The sequence below is a fragment of the Planococcus citri genome, chromosome 3 (genome assembly GCF_950023065.1).
Source record: "Planococcus citri chromosome 3, ihPlaCitr1.1, whole genome shotgun sequence".
NCBI lineage: Eukaryota > Metazoa > Arthropoda > Insecta > Hemiptera > Pseudococcidae > Planococcus > Planococcus citri.
The window spans coordinates 35,872,310-35,893,134 of NC_088679.1; the positions used below are offsets into that span (position 1 = coordinate 35,872,310).

Sequence of the window (20,825 nt, forward strand, 5' to 3'; positions counted from 1 at the left end):
TTTTTAGTTCATTGGTAATATTTTGTAGACTAGTTCGATTAAACGTTAAAAATCTCATGTGTAATGTAATATGAGTCGTTTTGAAATTTTTGATTAATTTTAATTCAAAATTACATTTGATATTCGAAGAAGTTAATTTGGAACTCGCAGTTCGAATAAATTAAGCTGCAAAATAAAAGTGCGAAATTTTTTTCAAGAACAACTCGAAATCATTTATGATCAAGTTTTAAAAAATTTCCAATAACACGTTGAGCTGGAAATATCGAATAAAAATTTTCAAAACACTTTCTTGTCGAGTAAAATCAAAAATGGTAAAAATGCGCAATATTTTATCTACGATTCTTTATACCTTTGGTTTAATAACACAACGACCCAAACAAGGTACAAAACTTCCGAATGTGAAGTAGAGTTATTCAGTCACATAATATGCGAGTCTTTCAAGTTTACAGATTGATGACGTTGGCATTTGAGCTACTTTATCAATTTCAAAAAGTTATACAAAATTATTCACCCACCTAGCTGGATGTCAACATTCTACCTTAGGTACCTACTTGATTCAATCTTAAAGTTGTTATGAAACTTGGGTAATTTTTCCAGCCCTGCCTTGTCTCTTTCAATTTTGATTTAGAACAAGATACGAACAAAGCCTGTTTTGTTTATAGTTTCTTGAATTCTCTGAAATTAGTTAACTTGGCGTTTATTGGTGTTTTATTTTGCGCGCGAAATTCAAAAGGAATAAAGAGGTACCTATATTTTATTTATTTTCGTTTTTTTTTCTTCAAAAATTGTTATTCTTTGTACACTTTGAACTTGAATAAAACTTTGAAAAACGTTTCAACCAACGTTTGGTACAGAATTATCCCAACTTTTCCTTATTTAGATTTGTTATTTTTATTGCGACGTCATTCGGATGAAAGGTCTTGTTAGAAGTGCGAATGAAATACTCGCGATAGATTGTAAATTTGTTACAAATCGACATTTAATCGCTAGACAGCCTCGTCGTGTTTAGAATTTTTATGATTTAATGTTTACTGCGCTAGTTTTTAAAGCTAGCTATTTTTCTTAATTAAATGTTCAACTCTCTCACCTATTGGCATAATGTTTGTTACCTTTGAATTATGTATTAAACGGAATTGAATAAGGGCACCGTTGATGTAATTGCTACATAACTGAAATCTATTAAACGGAAAATTAATGATTTGGCGGAATTTATTGGCATCGTTAGTATGTACCCAAAGCCTATTAAATTCCTCGTTATAGTCGTAAATGGCTATTAATTCGATTACTTTTGAAAATTCACTTATCAGTTGACACATTAAAATTTCTCAATGACTTGATGTGCCTTGTTACTGGTGGATGGGATTTTTATGTGCTTTAAAAAAAATGTTGCGTCGAATTTTGTAGCTGTAGGTGTTGGGTACTTTGTACTGAACTGATGAGTTAATTTTGTAAAAAAAATTGGTCGATCAATTTCTGAATGTGAGTTTTCCAAAAAATGTGTATGCATATTTTAAAATTTGAAATAGTACTCTTTAGCCCCCTCCCTCCACTGAAATAATTACAGATGGACTGAGCTTGAAAATATACCTGATACAAGTTACTCGAATTTATGTTGGAAACATTCGTGAGAGCTTCATAGCCCCAACCTTTAATACATTCGACTTCGAACATAAGCAATAATTTATTCGTCGAGTTACCTATCGTAAGAAAATCGTAGGCTATGACAGATTTTTTTTCCATTCTACTATTTACGAATCGTCGTCGTTGAAAAATTAATGACTGTGAAAATAAACATACACAGGTTCACTTTCATTATGGATGAGGAACATGTGAAAATTGTATTTTTCATCCCGGTTTGTTCGCAAAAATCGAACTGCGAGAGTATTTTTTTTTTTCTTTATCAGATTTCGTCGCTAAAACGAATTTTCTCCGAGTACGTACTTTTCAATGAGAGTATTCTTTTGGTGTTGATTTATGACATAGATTTTGGTTGAAATTGTGTAAATGTATTTAGATATTTATTCGTCTTGTGAGTTTCTGTCTGTGTTTTTTTTTCTTCGGTTACAACAAACGTGTCTTTAGAATTCGTTTCATTTACAGGTTTCAGCGATCCTTATTGTATGCTTGGTATACAACCAGGAAATGTCATTCCACCGCCTCCCGTTTCACCAGGTGTTGCTCCACCTTTATCGAGTCGCGGTACGAATTCAAGAGCGTTATCTGAAGGTGGCGTTGAATGCTCGGATGGCAAACACGATCATCATGAAAAATTGAGAAAACATCACAGGTTATTATTACCATTTACATACACTACATACATATATAGTACATATAGGTATGTAGATAGTTTTCTGTGCACACTTTTGGGTCGGACATACCGATATATCGGTCGAAACTTGTACATATAACGAAACCCTCGTCTAATCGAGTAAAAAGACGGACCCGAAAGGGTTTTGTTTGAGAGCAACCTACCAAGGTATTAAAATAACTTTGTCGCTTATTACAAATTCCTGTTGGACTTGATTTTAAACTGAATTTATATGGATTTTGTTTACGGTTTATGTTGTAAAGTAAACTGCTCTAAATATGCGCATAATTTTCCATAAGTAGATAGCTCTTCAGATGGATGTGATGTTTTGCTTTATTGTACTAAACGCTAATACATTACTTCGTTGATTATCGCGTTTAGACTGTTCGGAAAATTTTTACTTCTTATCTACGATTGAGTGCGATTTTCACTACCTACCTATTGTAAAACACTCACTTTCACCCTGAAAATGATGAAAACGAGATTTTTCCGACAGTTTATTTACTTAATTATGAATCCAACTATAGATCTTGGAAATTTGATCGATAAGTACCTATGATTAATTAAATTGTAGTGTCATTTTTGAAAATGTTCTCAAAATTTTGTGGAATTTCGCTGAGTTTTCACCAGTGTAAGTATGGTAATTTTCAAGTACTGATATGTCAGTTTAGAAATTGTTACGATACCATCTGCAAATATGACAAATTTTCATAACCCCAAAATTTTATCAACAAATTTTATGGCGTTTTTTGGAAGATTAAAATTTTAAACAAGTAGCTGGAAGCTTCAAAATAACTTGAAACCACCATGTAGTCGACTTTATATCGTATTGAAATTAGTTTTCGGAGTAAATTTCAGCTTTCCAACTCCATTTGATAAAATTTTGTGAAAATTTCAAGTTTCAGAAATCTGTTGGAGACTCCAATAATTTTCAAAAAGTCGCTGGAGGCTCTAAAATGACTTGGACTCCTGAAATCGTCTTCAGAGGGTGTTAAAATTGGAGTGCAGAGTTAATTTCGGCTTTCCATATCCACTTGATAAAATTTTTGGGGAATTTCAAGTTTCAAAAATCTATTGAAGGCTCCAGTAATTTTCAAAAAGTCGCTAGAGGCTCCAAAAAGACTTGAAATCCACCTGCAGTCGACTTCGTAGCGTATTGAAATTAGTTTTCAGAATAAATTTCGGCTATCCAACTCCATTTGATGAAATTTTGTGGAAATTTTGAGTTTCAAAAATCTTCTGGACGCCCCATGAACTGTTCAAAACTGTTTGAAGCAGTTTCCAATCGATTTGGCAGGTTGAAAATAGGGTATATCCCAAATTTCATATTTCTAGGTCACATTGGTAAGATTTTGATTTTTTCCCTCATTTTTAGCCTAAATTTGATTTTCAAAAATTCACCAAAAATCGAAAAAGGCACTTTAGCACTTGTAATTTTGACAATTGATAAACTAGTACCTGTTCTTTCGATCTACCTTTGTACGGTTTAAAAAATGTCGTGCAAGTCCTTTGTTGCCACGCAAAATTTGCGATTTCGACTGACCTGTCAATCAACATGACCGCCATTTTGTAAGTAGGACCACTTTTTTACGTCAAGGGCTAGAAATGTTCCTTAAAGACTCCCCCTTTAAGAAACAAGTTGTCCCAGAGGATCGCCGGGGAGAAGGGGGTACGGTAGATCCTTATGAGACCCTCCGACTTGTATGTACTTACTTACTTACTTACTTACTTACTTACTTACGATATTAATCAATTTTTGATGCACTATTGCTAGATTTTTCTCCAATTTTGAGATACATATTTCATCCCTTTTGTCATTTCGAAATATTTTTACATCATTTTATCAAGTTTTAATGATGTAAACAATTTTACCAGGAGTCTCTCAATTTTTGAAAACTTCGAAATCTTTTAGGCAATTTTCAGCGATTTTTTTAGATAATTTTGATTTGTTGGATAGGTACCATATTTTTAAATTAATTTGCCAAACTTTCATTTCATTTTGCTAATATTTGTTCAAATTTTGATTAATGTTCAAAATTCACTAAATTTTTGTACGATTTCTCTCAAATTTTGAGACGTTCTATCAACTTTTACCGAAAGTTGCTTATTCCTGGCGCAGAACCCGCCTAACTTTAAAAATCCGTGTAAAATTACTTCCATTATAACTTACAATCAAACATATTTCGATTAAATTCAATAAACTGATAATACAAAAAAATTGGGCTTTTGCCATGAAAACGATAATCTTCTATCATGAAAAATTATAACATCAAAACTAACCATTCTGATGATACGATACGAGCTAACAACTTCACTCTTCGAACGACATTATAATACTGAGTAACATTCGGATTGCAAAAATCTCACTGGTCGAAGTATGTTGGAAAATACCTTGACTTTTTGGTGAATCTGTCACCAAGCACTAAGCAGTCACCAAACCACAGAAAATTCATAGTTGACTGTCTGGTGACTTCTTGATGACAGATTCACCAAGCAGCGAGCAACCACCTGTAATTGATCTCTTCTACTTCTTGTTGGTGAATCTTTCACCAGAGAGTAGCTACTGCTACATAGGTTTTCGTCATTGTTATGGCAAAATGTTAGTGATTAAGTTAGGGACTATCATCAGTTCATCACATAGTTTTATACTGACCTGAACCACTTGAATTTTGATAATCTTCGTTCACGATCCTTACACCATTTCGGGTCTTGAAGGGTTTAAATTAAAGATGATATCTGTGCCATTCGCCTTGTTACATAACTTCCTCGTAACTATACTATAAACATAATTTTATCTTATTTAGAGAAATTATGAAAGAATGAAGCGTGTAAAATTGCAACATTTAATAAAATTATGTAAATTTAAACCACGCAACGTTGCTCCCAATGGTGTTACTCTTTGGTGTATAGAATTTCATAAATATTCGTAATTACGTAATCATTTTATAAATAACGCATTGAACCGATCCGGCTTGTTATTTGTCGAGCCGTTTCACGGTACGCTTTAGACGGATATTACCCAGGCCAACATTCTCGGAAAGGTTTTCGTACACGTCCGGAAGGGCTAAATTGCAAGCTCGAAGTTCCGGGGCTATTTTCAGCAAAAAGGTCACTCGATGGTGCCGTGCTTAGGTTAACGACTTGACATTTTATTAGGTGTCTTAATGAAATTCAAAAATATCACAACTTTCGGTGTCATTTACCAATTCTAAATTTAGTATCGTGATTTGATTCGGATATAATGGTTACGGGACGGCTGCAATAGTGAGATATTTTCGTTCGTTTTTGACTAGTTTTCAAGAACCCTATTATATAAAGGAAACCGAGAAAAACGAGGAAAAGCTGTTACGCTCATTTCGTCAATTCTCATAGCTTATCTTGGTGATAGATACCGGCCTAGTGAGTATTGCGTGTTGCCTGTTGGCGCGTGTTTTCAGTGCAAAAAGCGAACGTTTTGAAACGAAATCACTTTCGTCGAAGGCGACAACACAATAAGAGTCGATTTTCGAGTACTCGTATTGAAAAAGCCATCTTTTAATCGAAAAATTGCCTGATATATTTTACCATTGCGGAAGAGTTTGGAGAAGTGTGGAGAAAGATTTCTTGCACAGGTTGCCTCGAAGTTATAATCAACGTTTTTTTTTAGTATGGGGATGATTTTTGATAGCGGAATTCTCTTACAACCTGAAGCAAAATGTACTTAGATTTACTTGTAGGTACATATAAGTTGACATGACTTATTTTACTTGCGTGAGCCTCCTGTTGCGGAAGAAGTTTCCTTCGTCACGTGTAATTCCTTAATAATGTTAATATTGAGTAGAATATCAGCACATTTAAGCCAACTTTAGAAAGTTTACAGTTGCGAAAAAATTCTGCCTATTGGCAGACAAAACATACATGGAGGTCCATTCGGGGAGTCACAAAAATTCTTTCCTTAACAAAGTAAAATTTTTCAACTTTTATTTGAAGTATTTCAAAACAAAAAGCCACATTTTGAAGAAAAACTAACCACACCTTAAGGTACTGGTGGCAAATTTTATGCTGTGCAATTTTCGTTCCATTTTTTTCCCCATAGAATTCTTATGGGTTTCTAGAAGAAGATTTCTTAAAATAAAACAGTCATCGAAAAAAAAATTAAAATAAAATGATCGATTCAACTTGAATTTTTCAAATTTTACCCAGAAAATATCAAAAACAAAGCCTCCTAGAAAATACATAAGAAACACATAGGAACGATTGATAGAAAATTTTACTACCTACAATTAATTTACGAGTATCTCTCTTTTTCATGGTTTTCATAAAACTCTTGGTTTTTTCTAAAAATCACTTTCAAACTTTTTTTTTGTTATGGTACAAGTTATTACTTACATTGTAAGGTACAAGAAGCATTTTTTTTTTCGATAAATGAAGGGCCCTGCGAAGAAAACAAAGAGAAACAAAAATATACAAACATAAAATTTCCTGTCAACAAGACCGATTAATTTTTTTTTGAGAGGCTTCATTTTTGAAATATCTACAATAATATTTTTGAATGATTTTTTGTCACTTTTCAAAAAATTAAAATGTGGTTTTTCCAATTTCTTGGTATCTTTGTCTTTTTTGCAAATTGATAAAATCTCATCCTCTCCACCCATTTTTAAATCAATCTAAAGCCTTAAAGAATTCAATAATCTGAGGAGTGGTTCTTAGAAGAGTACCTCAAATTTTGACGTTTATATTTACAAACTTTCTCCCCTGTTATCCACCCCACTAAAATATTCTGCGTCCTTGGAGAATAAAAAAAACAAACAAAAAAACAAAGTAGAAACTAAAAAAGGTCAAATGAGTAGCAGAATAGAAGGGAGACCTATGATAAAAAAAAATTTTTAAAAACATGAGTAGATAATTTTATTTGTGCGGATGGATTTATTGACAATAAGTAAGTAGGTAAAGATAAAATCTATTGCAGGGAAAGTATCCAAACAGAAAAATTTTTGGATTAAAAAAATCTAAAAAGCATCCAAATCTTAAGAATATCCCACAAGGCAAAATATCAAGGCCTAAATCACTTCTTCTCGACTCTTATTTTTAGAAAATTTTCGAAAATTGGAATCTTGATCTGATTTCTGGATTTTTAAGTCCCATAATGAGGATTAGTTAGGTATGATCAAATAAGTACCTACTTTCTTTCATAGTCTCTACTCTGTTTGATCAATTTAGGCGTAAATTTCCTGAATTACTTTGAAAACTACACAGTTTAAAGATCAACTGAACACAACGAAGCAGCTTGCTACCAATCTGTTTGTGATGTCAAACATAGCATAAAAACCAGATTTCAGATGCCTATAGGGTATCTTAAGTTAATTTAAATTTTGAATTTTTGAAATGGGAAATTATATCTTTGAATTTTCAAAAAACCCTCCAAAAATAAAAATAAAAATGTTCCCAGGCTTTTAAAGTTTAACTTTAACCTGATGGGATATTTTTAGACGCTTATTCTTCAATTTTTCTCTGCCAAGCTTAAAGGGACGATAAAGGATCACTTTACCCCATATACTCAATGATTTAAAATTCTAAATAATTTAATGATCTTCTCCATTGCTTCAGTTTTAGAAAAACTCGCTAATCCTGCGCACACACTGATGAATACAACATTTTATAGATACTTACTAACTGTGGTCATGTTTATTTACCAAATGTAGGTCATTGGATCTATCTTTCAACAGATCATTGTTGTTTTAATAAGGGAAATTGATACGAACAAGAGAAAATTATACGTAGGTTGTTCAAAAAGATAAGTAATGTATGGGTTATTCGTGAAACGTGATAAATAAGAACCAAATATCTTTTGAACCAATCTATACATATCTACCTTTGTGAGATAAAAGCATATCTAATGAGGAAAATTTAATTCAAGGTCGTAATTTTCTCTAAATATCAAACTAATTATTTCGAAATCGCCATCGTGGGTGTATAGTATAGGTACCTACCTAACCAAAACAAGGCATATCTAATTACCTTTAGAGATTATGTAAAATCATCTTTTCATTGTATAACATCGATATTTTGCACAAATATTTTCATCAAATGCTGTTTTTATTTCAGTTTTCGCTTAAGTTTCAAACGTAAAGATAGAAGAGAGCACAGAGACAGTATTTCGTCAGCAGTACCAGCGAAATTCATTCGAGCTACATCAGTCCGACCTCAGACTTTAAATCCGAGATGGAATGAAAAATTTCGTTTGTAAGTAGCACAATTTCTTTTCTAAAAAAAATACTCAGTTAGTTAATATAGTACTATTTACACGTACCTACCTACCTGAACACTACCACTTCATCCCATTTTATTTTAATGGTATATTTTTTTGTTACGTTTATAATAGATACGCTCTTTTAAATCGACATTAATATTGCCCCCTTCAACTGATAATTTATTATGATTTATTTAGTTATAAACTGAAAAACTCCATTGTTATCAAACTGATTAATTATAACAGCTTAAAAACTACCGTGTTTCGCGAATTCGTATAAATTAATCAAGTTACACAAAATTCCAAATAATCTAAATCCCAAACTTATATTTTGCCAACTTTTCTATCCCGTATTAATACACAGTGTTTAAAACAATGAGCATACGCGAATTATTTATCGATCTACTTGACTGGAGCAAATAATATTCAATAAACTAGTTATTTATTCGTAGTCAAATTTCTGTTCAGGGGGCTAAAATTTCATAAAGAATTTCGTGACGTTACACTTGATGATTCGAAAAATTAATTTTTTAAACCACGTTCACGTTCCTACCTCATTACATGTTTAAAGAGGTAAAACATATATAGGTAAGTAGGTAAAAAAATCTGGTCACACAATCTCATTACAGTAAATACCTATTGCAGGATACCTACCTACACGTTTGTTATAAAAACCTGTAGGTATATTTACAAAAAAAAAAAAAAAAAAACCAGGGTACAAATTTATTCTGTAATGTTTAAATGCCACATTATAATACTCTGGTTGTTTATAAAGGACATTTATGTCGATAATAAAGTCGAAATGAGCGTCGGTAACATGCAAAATTAAATTTAACGCAATGGATGCGAAAGAAACCAGGTTTGAAAAAAAATGGGTAATTTTCAAGTCACAAATGATGAAGGTAATTCGTTACCTAGCATGTTTTAATGCCTGAACACGCGTTTCCAATTTTTACCAGTCAAAAAAGAAGCACATTTTTTATTTCATTTTGGTATTTTTTTTTCTTCCAGTACTTTATGTACGATGTTGCGAGTAGGAAGTTGTACAGTTTACACAATTCGTATCTTGTTCTACCTTGACAGCTTCCAGAGTGTATTGTCGCTGTATAATCTCCATGAGTTGTACGACAATTTTTGTCAAATTTATTATTAATTTTGCAACACTTGCGTGGAAATTATTTCGGTGACGCGTGTTTTGTGCGCACATTGTTTCACGACGACGTTTCAAATTACTATACTACGTAGTTGAAGGTACACATACGCCAAATACATTCGAGAATTTAAATCTTAAAAAAATTCCAATTTAGCGAGTACATTGTATACTTATATAAACGAGGTCATGTCGAATTCAAAGGCGAGTTTCTCATTAGATGAAGTAAAAATAAGGTTATGCTCATAAATACATCACGAAGCAACAAACGTTTTCTCAATGGAATAGAAATCTAATTTGTGTTAATATTTCCAACTACCAATAGAAACGTTTTTAGAAAATTGTACGGACTTTAGCAACCGATGAAAAAAAATAAATTGTTGATGCACGTGTGTTAGGTGATGCTGAAAAAAATCCTCGTCTTCGGCATGATCGAAATTTCGATAGATGAAAAAAAATATACTGCCTAATTAATGTACTAAATAAATTGGGGTATCGAAAATTAAAACTTTCCAAAGTGAAAAGTAGGTACAGAGAATGATTTGATTCGTTCCTTTGGGTACTCAACGAGATGCTACGGATTGTTGAAAAATACCTATTATGTGGGTCTGGCCGGCAAAAAATCGATTCGGAATTCTCCTCAAGTATTATTAATACCCGTCAAGTTGTCATTTTTATAATTTATTTTGAAATACTGTCCGTATAAATACTATTTTTAGGCCGATGCCTGGCTTCGTCTCTCTGTACTTTCATTTCTGTAATTTTATGGAAATCTAAAAGAAACGTCAATTACAGAAGATTAACGAGGTATCGAATACGGCCCAAAGATATATCGTCATTAGCAACTGAGCTCAAATAATCCAAATGTGTTTTGCAATTCTATTAAAACCAATGAGAAAAACTAAGTAATGGTAAAAGGAATTTGCATTTTGAACAAATTACAAAATGCTGTATTTCATAACCTTCAAATTTGACAATGTAAGAAAAATTGCCCTAGAATCTGAGTGATTTTTCATTAAAGCTTTTATGATTTTGAAAAAAAATACCAATTTATTTGAAAATCATGCCGGAGAATTTCAGAGCGCTTCTTTTAAACTTTTATTGCGAATTTAATATTTTGTGGAGATGGCAACACTGTTCGAGACACTTTCATACAAGATTCCATTACTCACATAGGTAGTATACTTTGAGTTGAAAGTATCTCATGAAGAATTTACGGCTTCCAAGTCACACAGGGGAACTCCTGTGAGTTCCCAAAATGAAGATCATGTTTGAAAAATCAATTTTTTTCGCAATTTCACCCCGTATAGTTTTGTGTGGAAAATGGAGCCCCCGTCTCTTAAAAAGATGCGTTTGGAGTTTCTTCTCTAGGCTTACACTGAACTAATGCAGCAAGAAACAGATTCGCTGGCACTTTCAGAGGGACAAGCAAACATCGAAAAGTTTCAAATCATGAAAATCAAAAATTTTCTGGCTCAAAAAAATTTAGAAAATTGTGTTTTTTTTCTATCTCACTATCAAAAATGCGATCCATTGTTTCCAGATTAGTATTTAGCAAAATCAATTGCCTCGGTTCGGATTTATTCAGTTTCTTCAATTTTGATTGACGATTTCAAAAATTTAAAAAAATTCTAGCAAATTTTTTGTTAAAATATCAAACTTTTAAAGATGACTCATCGTATTTTCTAGACACGATCCGTCAATTTTGCCTCCATCTCCTTGAGTATTTCAAAAAGATTGGAAACATTATGAAAATATATGGTCTGATACGTTGATTCCTCGCAATTCAATCTTGTTATGTTTGGATTTATTATGTATTTTTTGGCTTCAACCCCTCAGTGAGGAATTTGGGGAACATCGAAGGGTCCAATCAAAATATAAATGGATGTTCGAACAATTTCAAATTTGATAGGTAATTGGAACCGATATGTTATTCACGCCATATTTTTGTGTCTTTAGGAATTCTACGTATAAGTTGGAAAAAGAAGTCTATTAAGTTACCAACTTTATTTTTATTTTTTGGCCAGGAAAATTGTAGAAATGTCTGAAGGTGATTCAATTATGTGTACTTGAAGATGTTATTTCTTTCACATTTATCAAAGGCTGAATTTTTATATCGAGGTACAAAATTCGAATAAGTTGTCTTTCAAATGGAAAATTTCATTTACAATTCACTTTTCACTTTGATCGAGCCTCAACGCAAAATATTAGAGAAGAATTTGTAGTATTCTTTTTTTTTTTAATTTTGATCAGACCAAACTAAATTTTTTAAAAATTTTCTCATGAATATTCGAATTTTTTTGTACCTTATTGAAAAACAAAAACTAAAAAAGAAGAAAATTTAACCTCGTTTGAATAGGTACATGCCAATCATTCCACTGGCAAATTTTCTCGTTTTAATGATGGTAGGTTATTATGATTTGTAAACATTTTTTTGGTTAGCTTCAAAAAGGGGAGGGATATAGAATCCAATACCCCATATAGATAAATACAAGAAAATACAAAAAAACAAATTATGAATTATGATTCAAAACAGTAACTTCGTCCCTGAAATTGTGTGGATTTTTTCATCACTTTTCCCTCCAACCTTTCGTTAGTCACCTCCCAGCATTCTAAAGCAAAGTTACCCAGTTACGTATGAGGTAAAAGAATGTGTATTTTCGCAGACTTTATTGACAAACCTATCACCAACACGAAGTTTCCAAAGTATATTACCTTTAAGTACATATAATTAGATACACCTCATGTATATCAACGTATATGACCTATACCTATATACCTGTTTTCCGTAAACGCACGTGGACGATGTTGAATTTTTTCGTATTTGATTAATGAACGAAAGCTAACTAATGATAGTTTGACATCGACGAAGCCAACTTGACGCTGTCAAGGCGTTATATAGTTTGTTTTCCAAATAACAATAAAGGAAAGCAAACGCGACTCGAATGTGTTGTCAGTACACATCCGTCAAATGACAATGCTAACGAAAGCCAACCCAAAGGCCGAGGGAGAGAAAGTGAGATATTGCTCATAGAAGGAGAGCAAGGATTGAAAATAGGCGAATATATTCAACTTATATAATATAACTATCGCCCCGTGTTTTCCATTCGACCTAATATGAGTTATTGGAAAATTATATTCAAAACTGTAGAATTGATATTTTGTGTGCGTTTAAACGAAACAAATATTTGGGCCGAAAATCCAGGGTTATTTCCGGTTTTTGTTCATTTTTTGCGAGTGTTATATAAGTGTAGGCCTATGGGTTTACATGGCCACGGGTGCAGAAAACAGACACAGGAGCGCGGAACATTAATTCGTTGAAAATTGATCTCGTGTAAAAGGTAGTAGAATATTGGTATAGCGAGATCTCTCTTTGTAATATTTCCAAATACGTGTTCGTCGTTCGTAATATATTTTGTCGATGGGAAAAAAAATTAATTCCTCAAACAGGATACATGACAGCGTAAAGAAGAAAACCCCCTCAAGCAAATATCACTCTGTTGAATCGGTATTATTTTCACTTTAACGGAAATCAAAGAGAATCCTATTTTTAAAAACCGATAAAACCTTGTCACCGTGTAAGAAGTGTGTTTCGCGATATAAATGAATTGCGCTTACTATGGTAGGTAGGTATCTCTATACATAAGATCTACTACACGTATAGTAGGTACCTACTACCTACTTGCAAAAGAAAATACCTTATTGTATTTTATGCTGCTAACTTGATGAAAATATGAAAGGAAAAATTTCATCAGTGGTTTACTCGTAGAAATCAATTTCCTTGTTTTTTTTTTTTGGAAAACAAAGCAGCAGTGCTAATGTAATATCATTGAACAAAGGTCAAGTTTCATACCTTGGTGTCGGTAAAACTGAAAAAAAGTTAGTAGGATCTTTTAATGAGAAAATACATACATATGTGTGATGATAATAATCTAATCTCAGTTGAGAATACTGAAAAAATTACAATTTCCATGCATATAAAGTAGATTTGTGGCATTATATGGTACTGACATTAACGAAGTTCTCTCATTTACCTACCTAATGATAAAATTACACGTGTCTTTTTTTTTTTTTTTACAAAACTCGATGAACTGTTTCGTCATTACATGTCTTGCTCATTGCATGCCAAGGATAAAAATAATTTTTTTTTGATCTCGACTTGAAAGTTTTCGGTCATTTAAAAATTTTTCACGATTTTCTAGAAATCATAATCAAAAAAAATTTATATTCTAAAAAATTTTCTGTACAACCTAATAAACAAATTATGGTAAAAAGGTATAAATGAACAGTTTGGCGGAGAAAAAAAATTATCTGATGGAGACGGTAATAAAAAAAATCAAGAAAATTTTTAGTGAACTTTCGTGCAAATAGATAGGTAGGGTTATGTAGGTATACCTTTTTCAACGATAAAATTCCATAAACTAACAAAATGTGTTCAGTTTATTAATCACAAATTGGTACCTACATTTTTAGCCCGAAAAAATATTTCTTCATAATGTTTCGCTTCGAGTAGTCCACAGTTCTGAAAAGCTTTTCGGTCTTATCTACGGATGGGAATCAGATTATTACTATTGTGTTCTATATTTCAATATTTACCCAAACTAATCGTCATTTCGGTGTGGTTGATTTGTGCGTCGAACTTTAAGATAATACACTTTGTAAAATACATAAAGATTTTTTCGCTCGCAAACAACGATAAGGAGTTAGCAAACAAGGCAATCGATTGGTTTAACTTTTTATAACTTTCTGTCATATCTGATCAAACATGAATCCAAGTTGATCGTAAAGTGTATCACAAAAAGGCTACGTATAAAATATACGACTATACTTACGTATACTTGAGGGTAAAGTGGCGTTGGTTCTTTTGTCCATTACTCGAAACCGATGTCTTAAAGAAATCCGCCAACTGGAATAAACAAATTGAATCCGTTAAAAAATGCTCTAGTATCATCAATTTTTTCATGATAAATGTTCATCGTGCCATAATAGGAATTTTGCTTTTCTGTTCTCGACTTGTGTCTTTGTGATTGAAACTGCGGTTGAAAAAAAACGATTCAATATTTTTAAAATACTAATTTATTTTAATTTTGTTTTGAACGTGATTTTTTTGTTTTCGAAAGTTGAACTTCAATAGAGTTTTGATCAGACTCATGCGTGCTCCAAATTCATATCTTTCTTTCTGTACTATTTTAAGAATTTCTCAATAAAACTCATACTTACTTACTTATACTGAAAATAATTTCAAAATTTGAAGATCCCTCCAAAATTAGGAAGAAATCAATATCAAAAAACCTTTACACTAATTTCCAAAAATTCATTCGTATTTTTTTGCCAATAGGTAAAAATGATTCTTGGTGAAAAAACAACAATTTTTCATTTTCATCTCATTAGTCATTAGGTATTAAAAATTAAAAAAATTGTTCCTAAATTCTAACTTAGGTAGGTATGTCTCCATTAAAAATATGAATTACATTGAAAATCTTAATTTTTTTATGCGAAAAGTTGACCTCTGCAAGTTGAACTCCCTCAAAATATGCTATTTTTAAGACCATATTTTTCTATTTTTTTCAGCTAAATTTTTCATAAGAATGATATGTTTAAATTTGGAAGTGAAAAAATACATCTTTGAAATTTAGCTAAATTATCACGTCAAGAGTGGAAGTTATACACATTAAATCCAAATTTAGTGATGACAAAATTGACCAAAAGAGATAGTCTCCAACAGGGAAAGAAATTCTACCCGACTGAAAAAAAAAACAAAAGAACGCTCAAAAGTTCACCATCAGCCCAAATTTCAACTGTTGAGTTTAATTTCTTGATCTTAGGCGAATTTTTGGAAATTCGTTGGCCCATTTTTCTACGAAAAAATTGAAATTTGATGAAATTGAGATAAAAAGCTCAGGTTGGATACAAAATCAGGTTTCAACAGTCTTCTTCAATTTCATCAGTTTAGAGTTTTTCATGGGCCTTTGAATTTTCAAAAATTTACTTAAAATTGAAAAATGAAATTCAGAGCCAGAAAGGGCTGGTAGTGAGCTTTTGGATGTTCTTTTAATTTCCTTCCGCTGGTCCAAAAGTTTTTCTGCCGCATGGAATATATTCCCTGTTGAAGATGGTCTCTTTTGGTCATTTTTTTCTCATCCCTTATTAGGATTTTAACTACATGGAAGCATGATGGTCATTTCTAATAAGTATTTCAAAAATGAATTTAAAAGTCAAATAACATTTTGAAAAATGAATAAGTTATATATAGAGACATTTGTCCTTGGAATCTTCACTAAACACCAATAAATGTTGAACATTCACTCTAAAAAAGTGAAAATCTCATCTTTTGAGAGACTCTTTTGTAGTGAAGGGGGGGGGGGGTGATGTAGGATTATGGTAATGCAAATACCAAAAAGCGAGGAGTAAAATAGAAATTTGAAAAGAAAACGACCCCCGATTCAGAAAATCATGCCGGCAAAAATGTTTGAAAATACATTAAAATATGATTTAAAAATATCTCAAGTCGTCTAAAAATACTATCCATTTTTTACTAGAGCATGGAGATCGATTCAGGGATTAGCTCTCAAAAAATTCAATTGTTCGATCAAAAAATTGAAAGCTCTGCAAAGGTTTTAAATTTCTAAAAATATCCCAATTTCAAAATTTGTGAAAGAAATGTGTATTTTTTGAAGATTAATGGTGTAAAATAGGTACCTATGTATATTAAAAAGTATGAAATTGCGGCTTCAACATATTGTAACATGTGAGTTTGTGGGAATTATTTGTTTTGGGTGTATTTCTTTTTCCTTTGCATTTTGAGGCCCATTTTCCTTCAATTCTCATTCTTCAAGCCGTTATGGGATTTTTTTTAAAAAGTTTCGTCCTCGAAAATTCCTACACTTTTTTCCATTAATTTTTGATGTGACCTCAAAATGGGATGTTGAGAGAAATTGTCATAAAATGAAGATTCTCAGATTTGTATTCAGCTGCATAATATGTATAATCCCAAGTTTTGATATTTTGCATAATTTTATGAAAGATTTAGACCCACCAGCACCAACAATAATACTTGGCATTTTCGACGTTCTTCAAGAAAATGTAGATAATAATTGCCCATTTGATTTTTTCACCCACTCATACAATTTTTGGGCTATTTTACAACATTCAAAATCTTGTAGAACTCTCAATTAGCCGATTGAGCAACCTATTTGGGGGGGGGGGGTACCCTTGGGATTTTACAAATAACGCTTCGGTAAAAAAAAATGAGCAAAATCGATGGCTAAAAGTAATTGAGAAGTATATAAGAAATGTGTATTCGTGTTGTTACCTTAAATTTGAAATTCTTGGTCGTGTCCAATTATCTTGGCCTTTTTTTTCGCTATTATAAAAAGGATAATCGAGATAGGTACCAGCGTATTTATTTTTTGTATCAGTTCGATTGTAAGCTTGGCGTGGCGAACGTTGACTTTTTTATTCGCAAGTTAACCCGTGGTTTTGATTCGTTTTCATTGCCAAGTAATAAATTCCAAGTCGGCTGTCGACAACGAGAGCTTAACAGGTCTACGCTATCATTTATCTCGAAATGCAATATAGAACGACGACGACGACGACGACGCAGGTAGGTATGTTTTCAAAAACACGTGCACCATATAATTTTCGATTTCCAAAAGTGAAAATGCCTGGCAGAATACATTTGTAATATGAAACACGCAGCATTTATTCCTTCGGGGTGGTAATTTCGCGAGCTAGTTGGAAATTACGCCGTTTAACGGAATTCGCGCCATCGCTCCCAAATATCCGCTACTTCTTGGAGGCAATTTAATCCTGCGGACAACAAAATTACCTTTTGAACCATGTACAAAATTAAAATCCAGCCTTGGCGACGTTCGGCGATAATTTTGGCACATGCGTACCAAAATTAAACCGATAAAGCGAATCCGACTAACCGGAGTCTGAAATTTGGTTACAAAACGTAGAACGAGTAAAAATTACCTTTTTGAATCTTAATTACACCGGTATACACGAGTATCTAGATACACGTAGAAAAAGAGAGCGAGAGAGAGGCTAGACAGAGACAGAATGCAAAAACTATAGCGAGAGCGGTAATTTAATCAACGTCGTCGCCGCACCACCGCCGCGCGTCGACGACGACACCAAATACGTGATAATTACCGCCGTGTAAAGCGTTTATTTACGCGCACGTGGTCAATTCAAGTAGATACACCACGCTGGGAAATAATGTGTTCCACGAGGTAGTAATTTTTCTAGTCCTTTAGCCCGTTAAATATTCCCGAATCGAATTAACGCCTTCGAACGTAATAAAATATAAAACGCGTTGTGTTCCAAAGCTGACTAGAGGTACCTACCTACATACCAGGACCAGCATTGTGTGAAGCCTGAAGCCTCTCACCGCGTGTACATTGCTATAATTAGCGTTTTATTTTGATAAAATGCTGTCCTCCAGAGGTTTGTTTTACATTTCATTACGTTTTAACCACACTGGAGTAAATACAAATACAAATATAGCCAGTCGCGTTACTGTTATAATCTAGAATAAACATGGGAATCGCAAACAAAATCTACCATATACCGCGTTCTTATGCGCCGCATTATGCACCATCTCCTGCAATAACTTCTCTGAAAACGAATCTTTACCCGTTACGATGAGGTTATACATATCGCCAATTTTTTCTCATTTTATATTCTCGTCAAAAAATTGGGGTAAATTCGACGAAAAGAATTTCCTTTTTCCTCGTAGCTTTCCATTTTTCCCCATTACTAATTGACGATTATTCTAGAAGCTCTTCTCCGCGAATACCAACTGATTAGTGTGGAATTTTCAAATAATGTAGGATTAATCGTCAACTAATTGCGACGTGATTACTTTGTCTTGAATTCCAAACAATTCGCCAAACTCGACCACAACTTAAAAAAAAAACCAACGCAAATAAAAAATGATACCTAATGGTAATTTTATTGACGATTACATTTTATTGCCGAGTTGGAAAAAAATTGTGCCTTTTATCGAAATTACATGTTTTTCCAAGTTTGTGTGTACAACGTAGGCCTTTTCGCTTAATAGGGGCTTATTAGCTGTAACTTTAGGTAGGAAGCGGTGAACGTTGTATAATTAGTGCCTATAGTATTGAAATGCCTTAATGAATATGAGAATAACAACTCCTACAGCAATTAAAATCTTATTTACTTATTGGAATAATACCCTTGAAGACTTTATATTGTTAATTTTGCAGTCAAAACATAATTAGAACAGATTTTGCTGACGTTATTATTTTGTTTCGAGTGGAAAAAAACAGAATAATCATCTTAATTTGAAAATATTGTACATAGAAATAAGTGAGTGATGAGTATTTCCGGGTAAATTATTTATTTATTTTCGCTAATCCGAGTAGATACATTTTTTTTTTATACTTACCTACTTGATTCGGAAGATTTTGATGGAACTCAAATGGGTAACTACTTGATCTTTAAAAAATGTTGGAAATTTCCAATGAAGGTTATGTAGGTAGAAAAATAATTTAAATATTTACAGGTTGGTGCCTACACGTTGAATTATTCGTTGGAGTATAAATATCTAATTTTAAATTTCAAATTAACTTTTTTCATCGTCATATTCAAATAGGTAGGTATGTATAAGCTTTTTAAAAATCTAAAAAATGATAATAACTCTAAATTAATTAAGTAAAGTAAATTTTATATGTTTAATAATTCAAAAAATATATAATACTGGATAGGATAGATCGTATTTTTAGTTTAATTTGATTGCGTTGGGGGGGGGGATAAAATTCAATTATAGATAGACTTACCTCTCAAGGCGATATTTTGAACTCACGGTAATCTTCGAATTGAACGAAACCAAGCTAGATCGAAATGTCTTAAAATCCCTCAACCAAAATTTCTGGTACCTACCTACTCTTAATCCAGAAACCAAAAACTAACCAACTCTTATAAAGCTGCTCTCGAAGGGTGCTATAATTATTTAGCAATTAAAAACACTCCAAAAAAATTACCTATTAAATTTGTGGCAAAATTTTGAAAATTTAAAAAATTAAAAAAAGTTGTTTTAAGGGCAATTTTTAAAATATTTCCATGAAATACAAGTTTTTTTTGAGCAAATTAGACCAACCAACACATGCATAGTATAACTTTGTTCGGTGCTTATTGGGCACTCTCTCGACTGTTTTAGGTTGTTACCCAAATATTTCAGGAAGGCGAGTTCAAAAATGAATTTTTAACCAATGAATGGTTTTTTCGACGATATTTGATTTTTTTCACGTTTCTTGGAATATACTTACCTACCCACAAATTGGACATACATAAATTCATTTTTAAAAGCACACTTCTGGAATTTCGTAGTAACCGCCTGAAATATTCGAAGAGTTGCCCCATAAGCTCAGGCAAAATTTGCAGATATACTAAAGTATATTTTTGACATTTCTGCAGAAATTAAAAAATCTCCGGAGGCTCCAAAATACCCCAAAACCAATAGTGTTTGGTTTTTCAAATTTTTAAAAAATTCAATAATGAACTTAATCACCTGAAATTTTGGTTACGGAAGTTTTAAGACACGTTCTTTTGATCTACATAGCTTGGTTTCGTTCAATTCGGAGAGTGTGAATTCAAAAGATTTTCAAGTCAGAACAACGCACCCAGGGTAAAACCCTCCTGTTTTTTGGAATAATCCACTGAAACACATGAACCATTGTTACTCTGCTACATACCTAAATTATTTACGGCGAACTGGGTATGCAATTCTATTGACACCTTTGCATAATACGCTTATTCCATGCTTCGTACAAACTTGAAGTAAAAATGAAGGCGGACCGTGTGAGTTGACTCGTTTTTTTTTTATGAGTTATTCTGTTCGATTACCGAATAACATATTTCCACTATCATTTTCTATACTAGTTCTCGGGGGTGAGGGGGCTGTTAATTCAAAGGCTTTTACCTCAAGACAAGTTAAATATGTAGTTATGCGACTCCTTTTCAGAATAATCGCCGATCCATCAGCCGTCATCTTGGATAATAGTCATTTTGTCATGGTTCACGTTTCTTAATAAAATTCGTAATGTCGTACTATAATGTTAAAATTAAATTTTCAACTGTCGAAGTTGATTGAAACATCTTCTGGCGCG

At 32.5% G+C, this 20,825-nt stretch overlaps 1 protein-coding gene across 8 annotated transcripts in view; it reads left to right on the top strand.

Moving 5' to 3' along the window:
- unc-13-4A overlaps positions 1–20,825 on the top strand; it is a 209,389-nt gene that overhangs the window by 167,983 nt on the left and 20,581 nt on the right. For all 8 annotated transcript variants that reach the window (XM_065354843.1, XM_065354842.1, XM_065354841.1 and 5 more), the window contains 2 exons: positions 2,101–2,287; positions 8,393–8,530. In XM_065354843.1, coding sequence (XP_065210915.1) covers positions 2,101–2,287; positions 8,393–8,530 — 325 coding nt within the window. The remainder of the gene's footprint in view (positions 1–2,100; positions 2,288–8,392; positions 8,531–20,825) is intronic.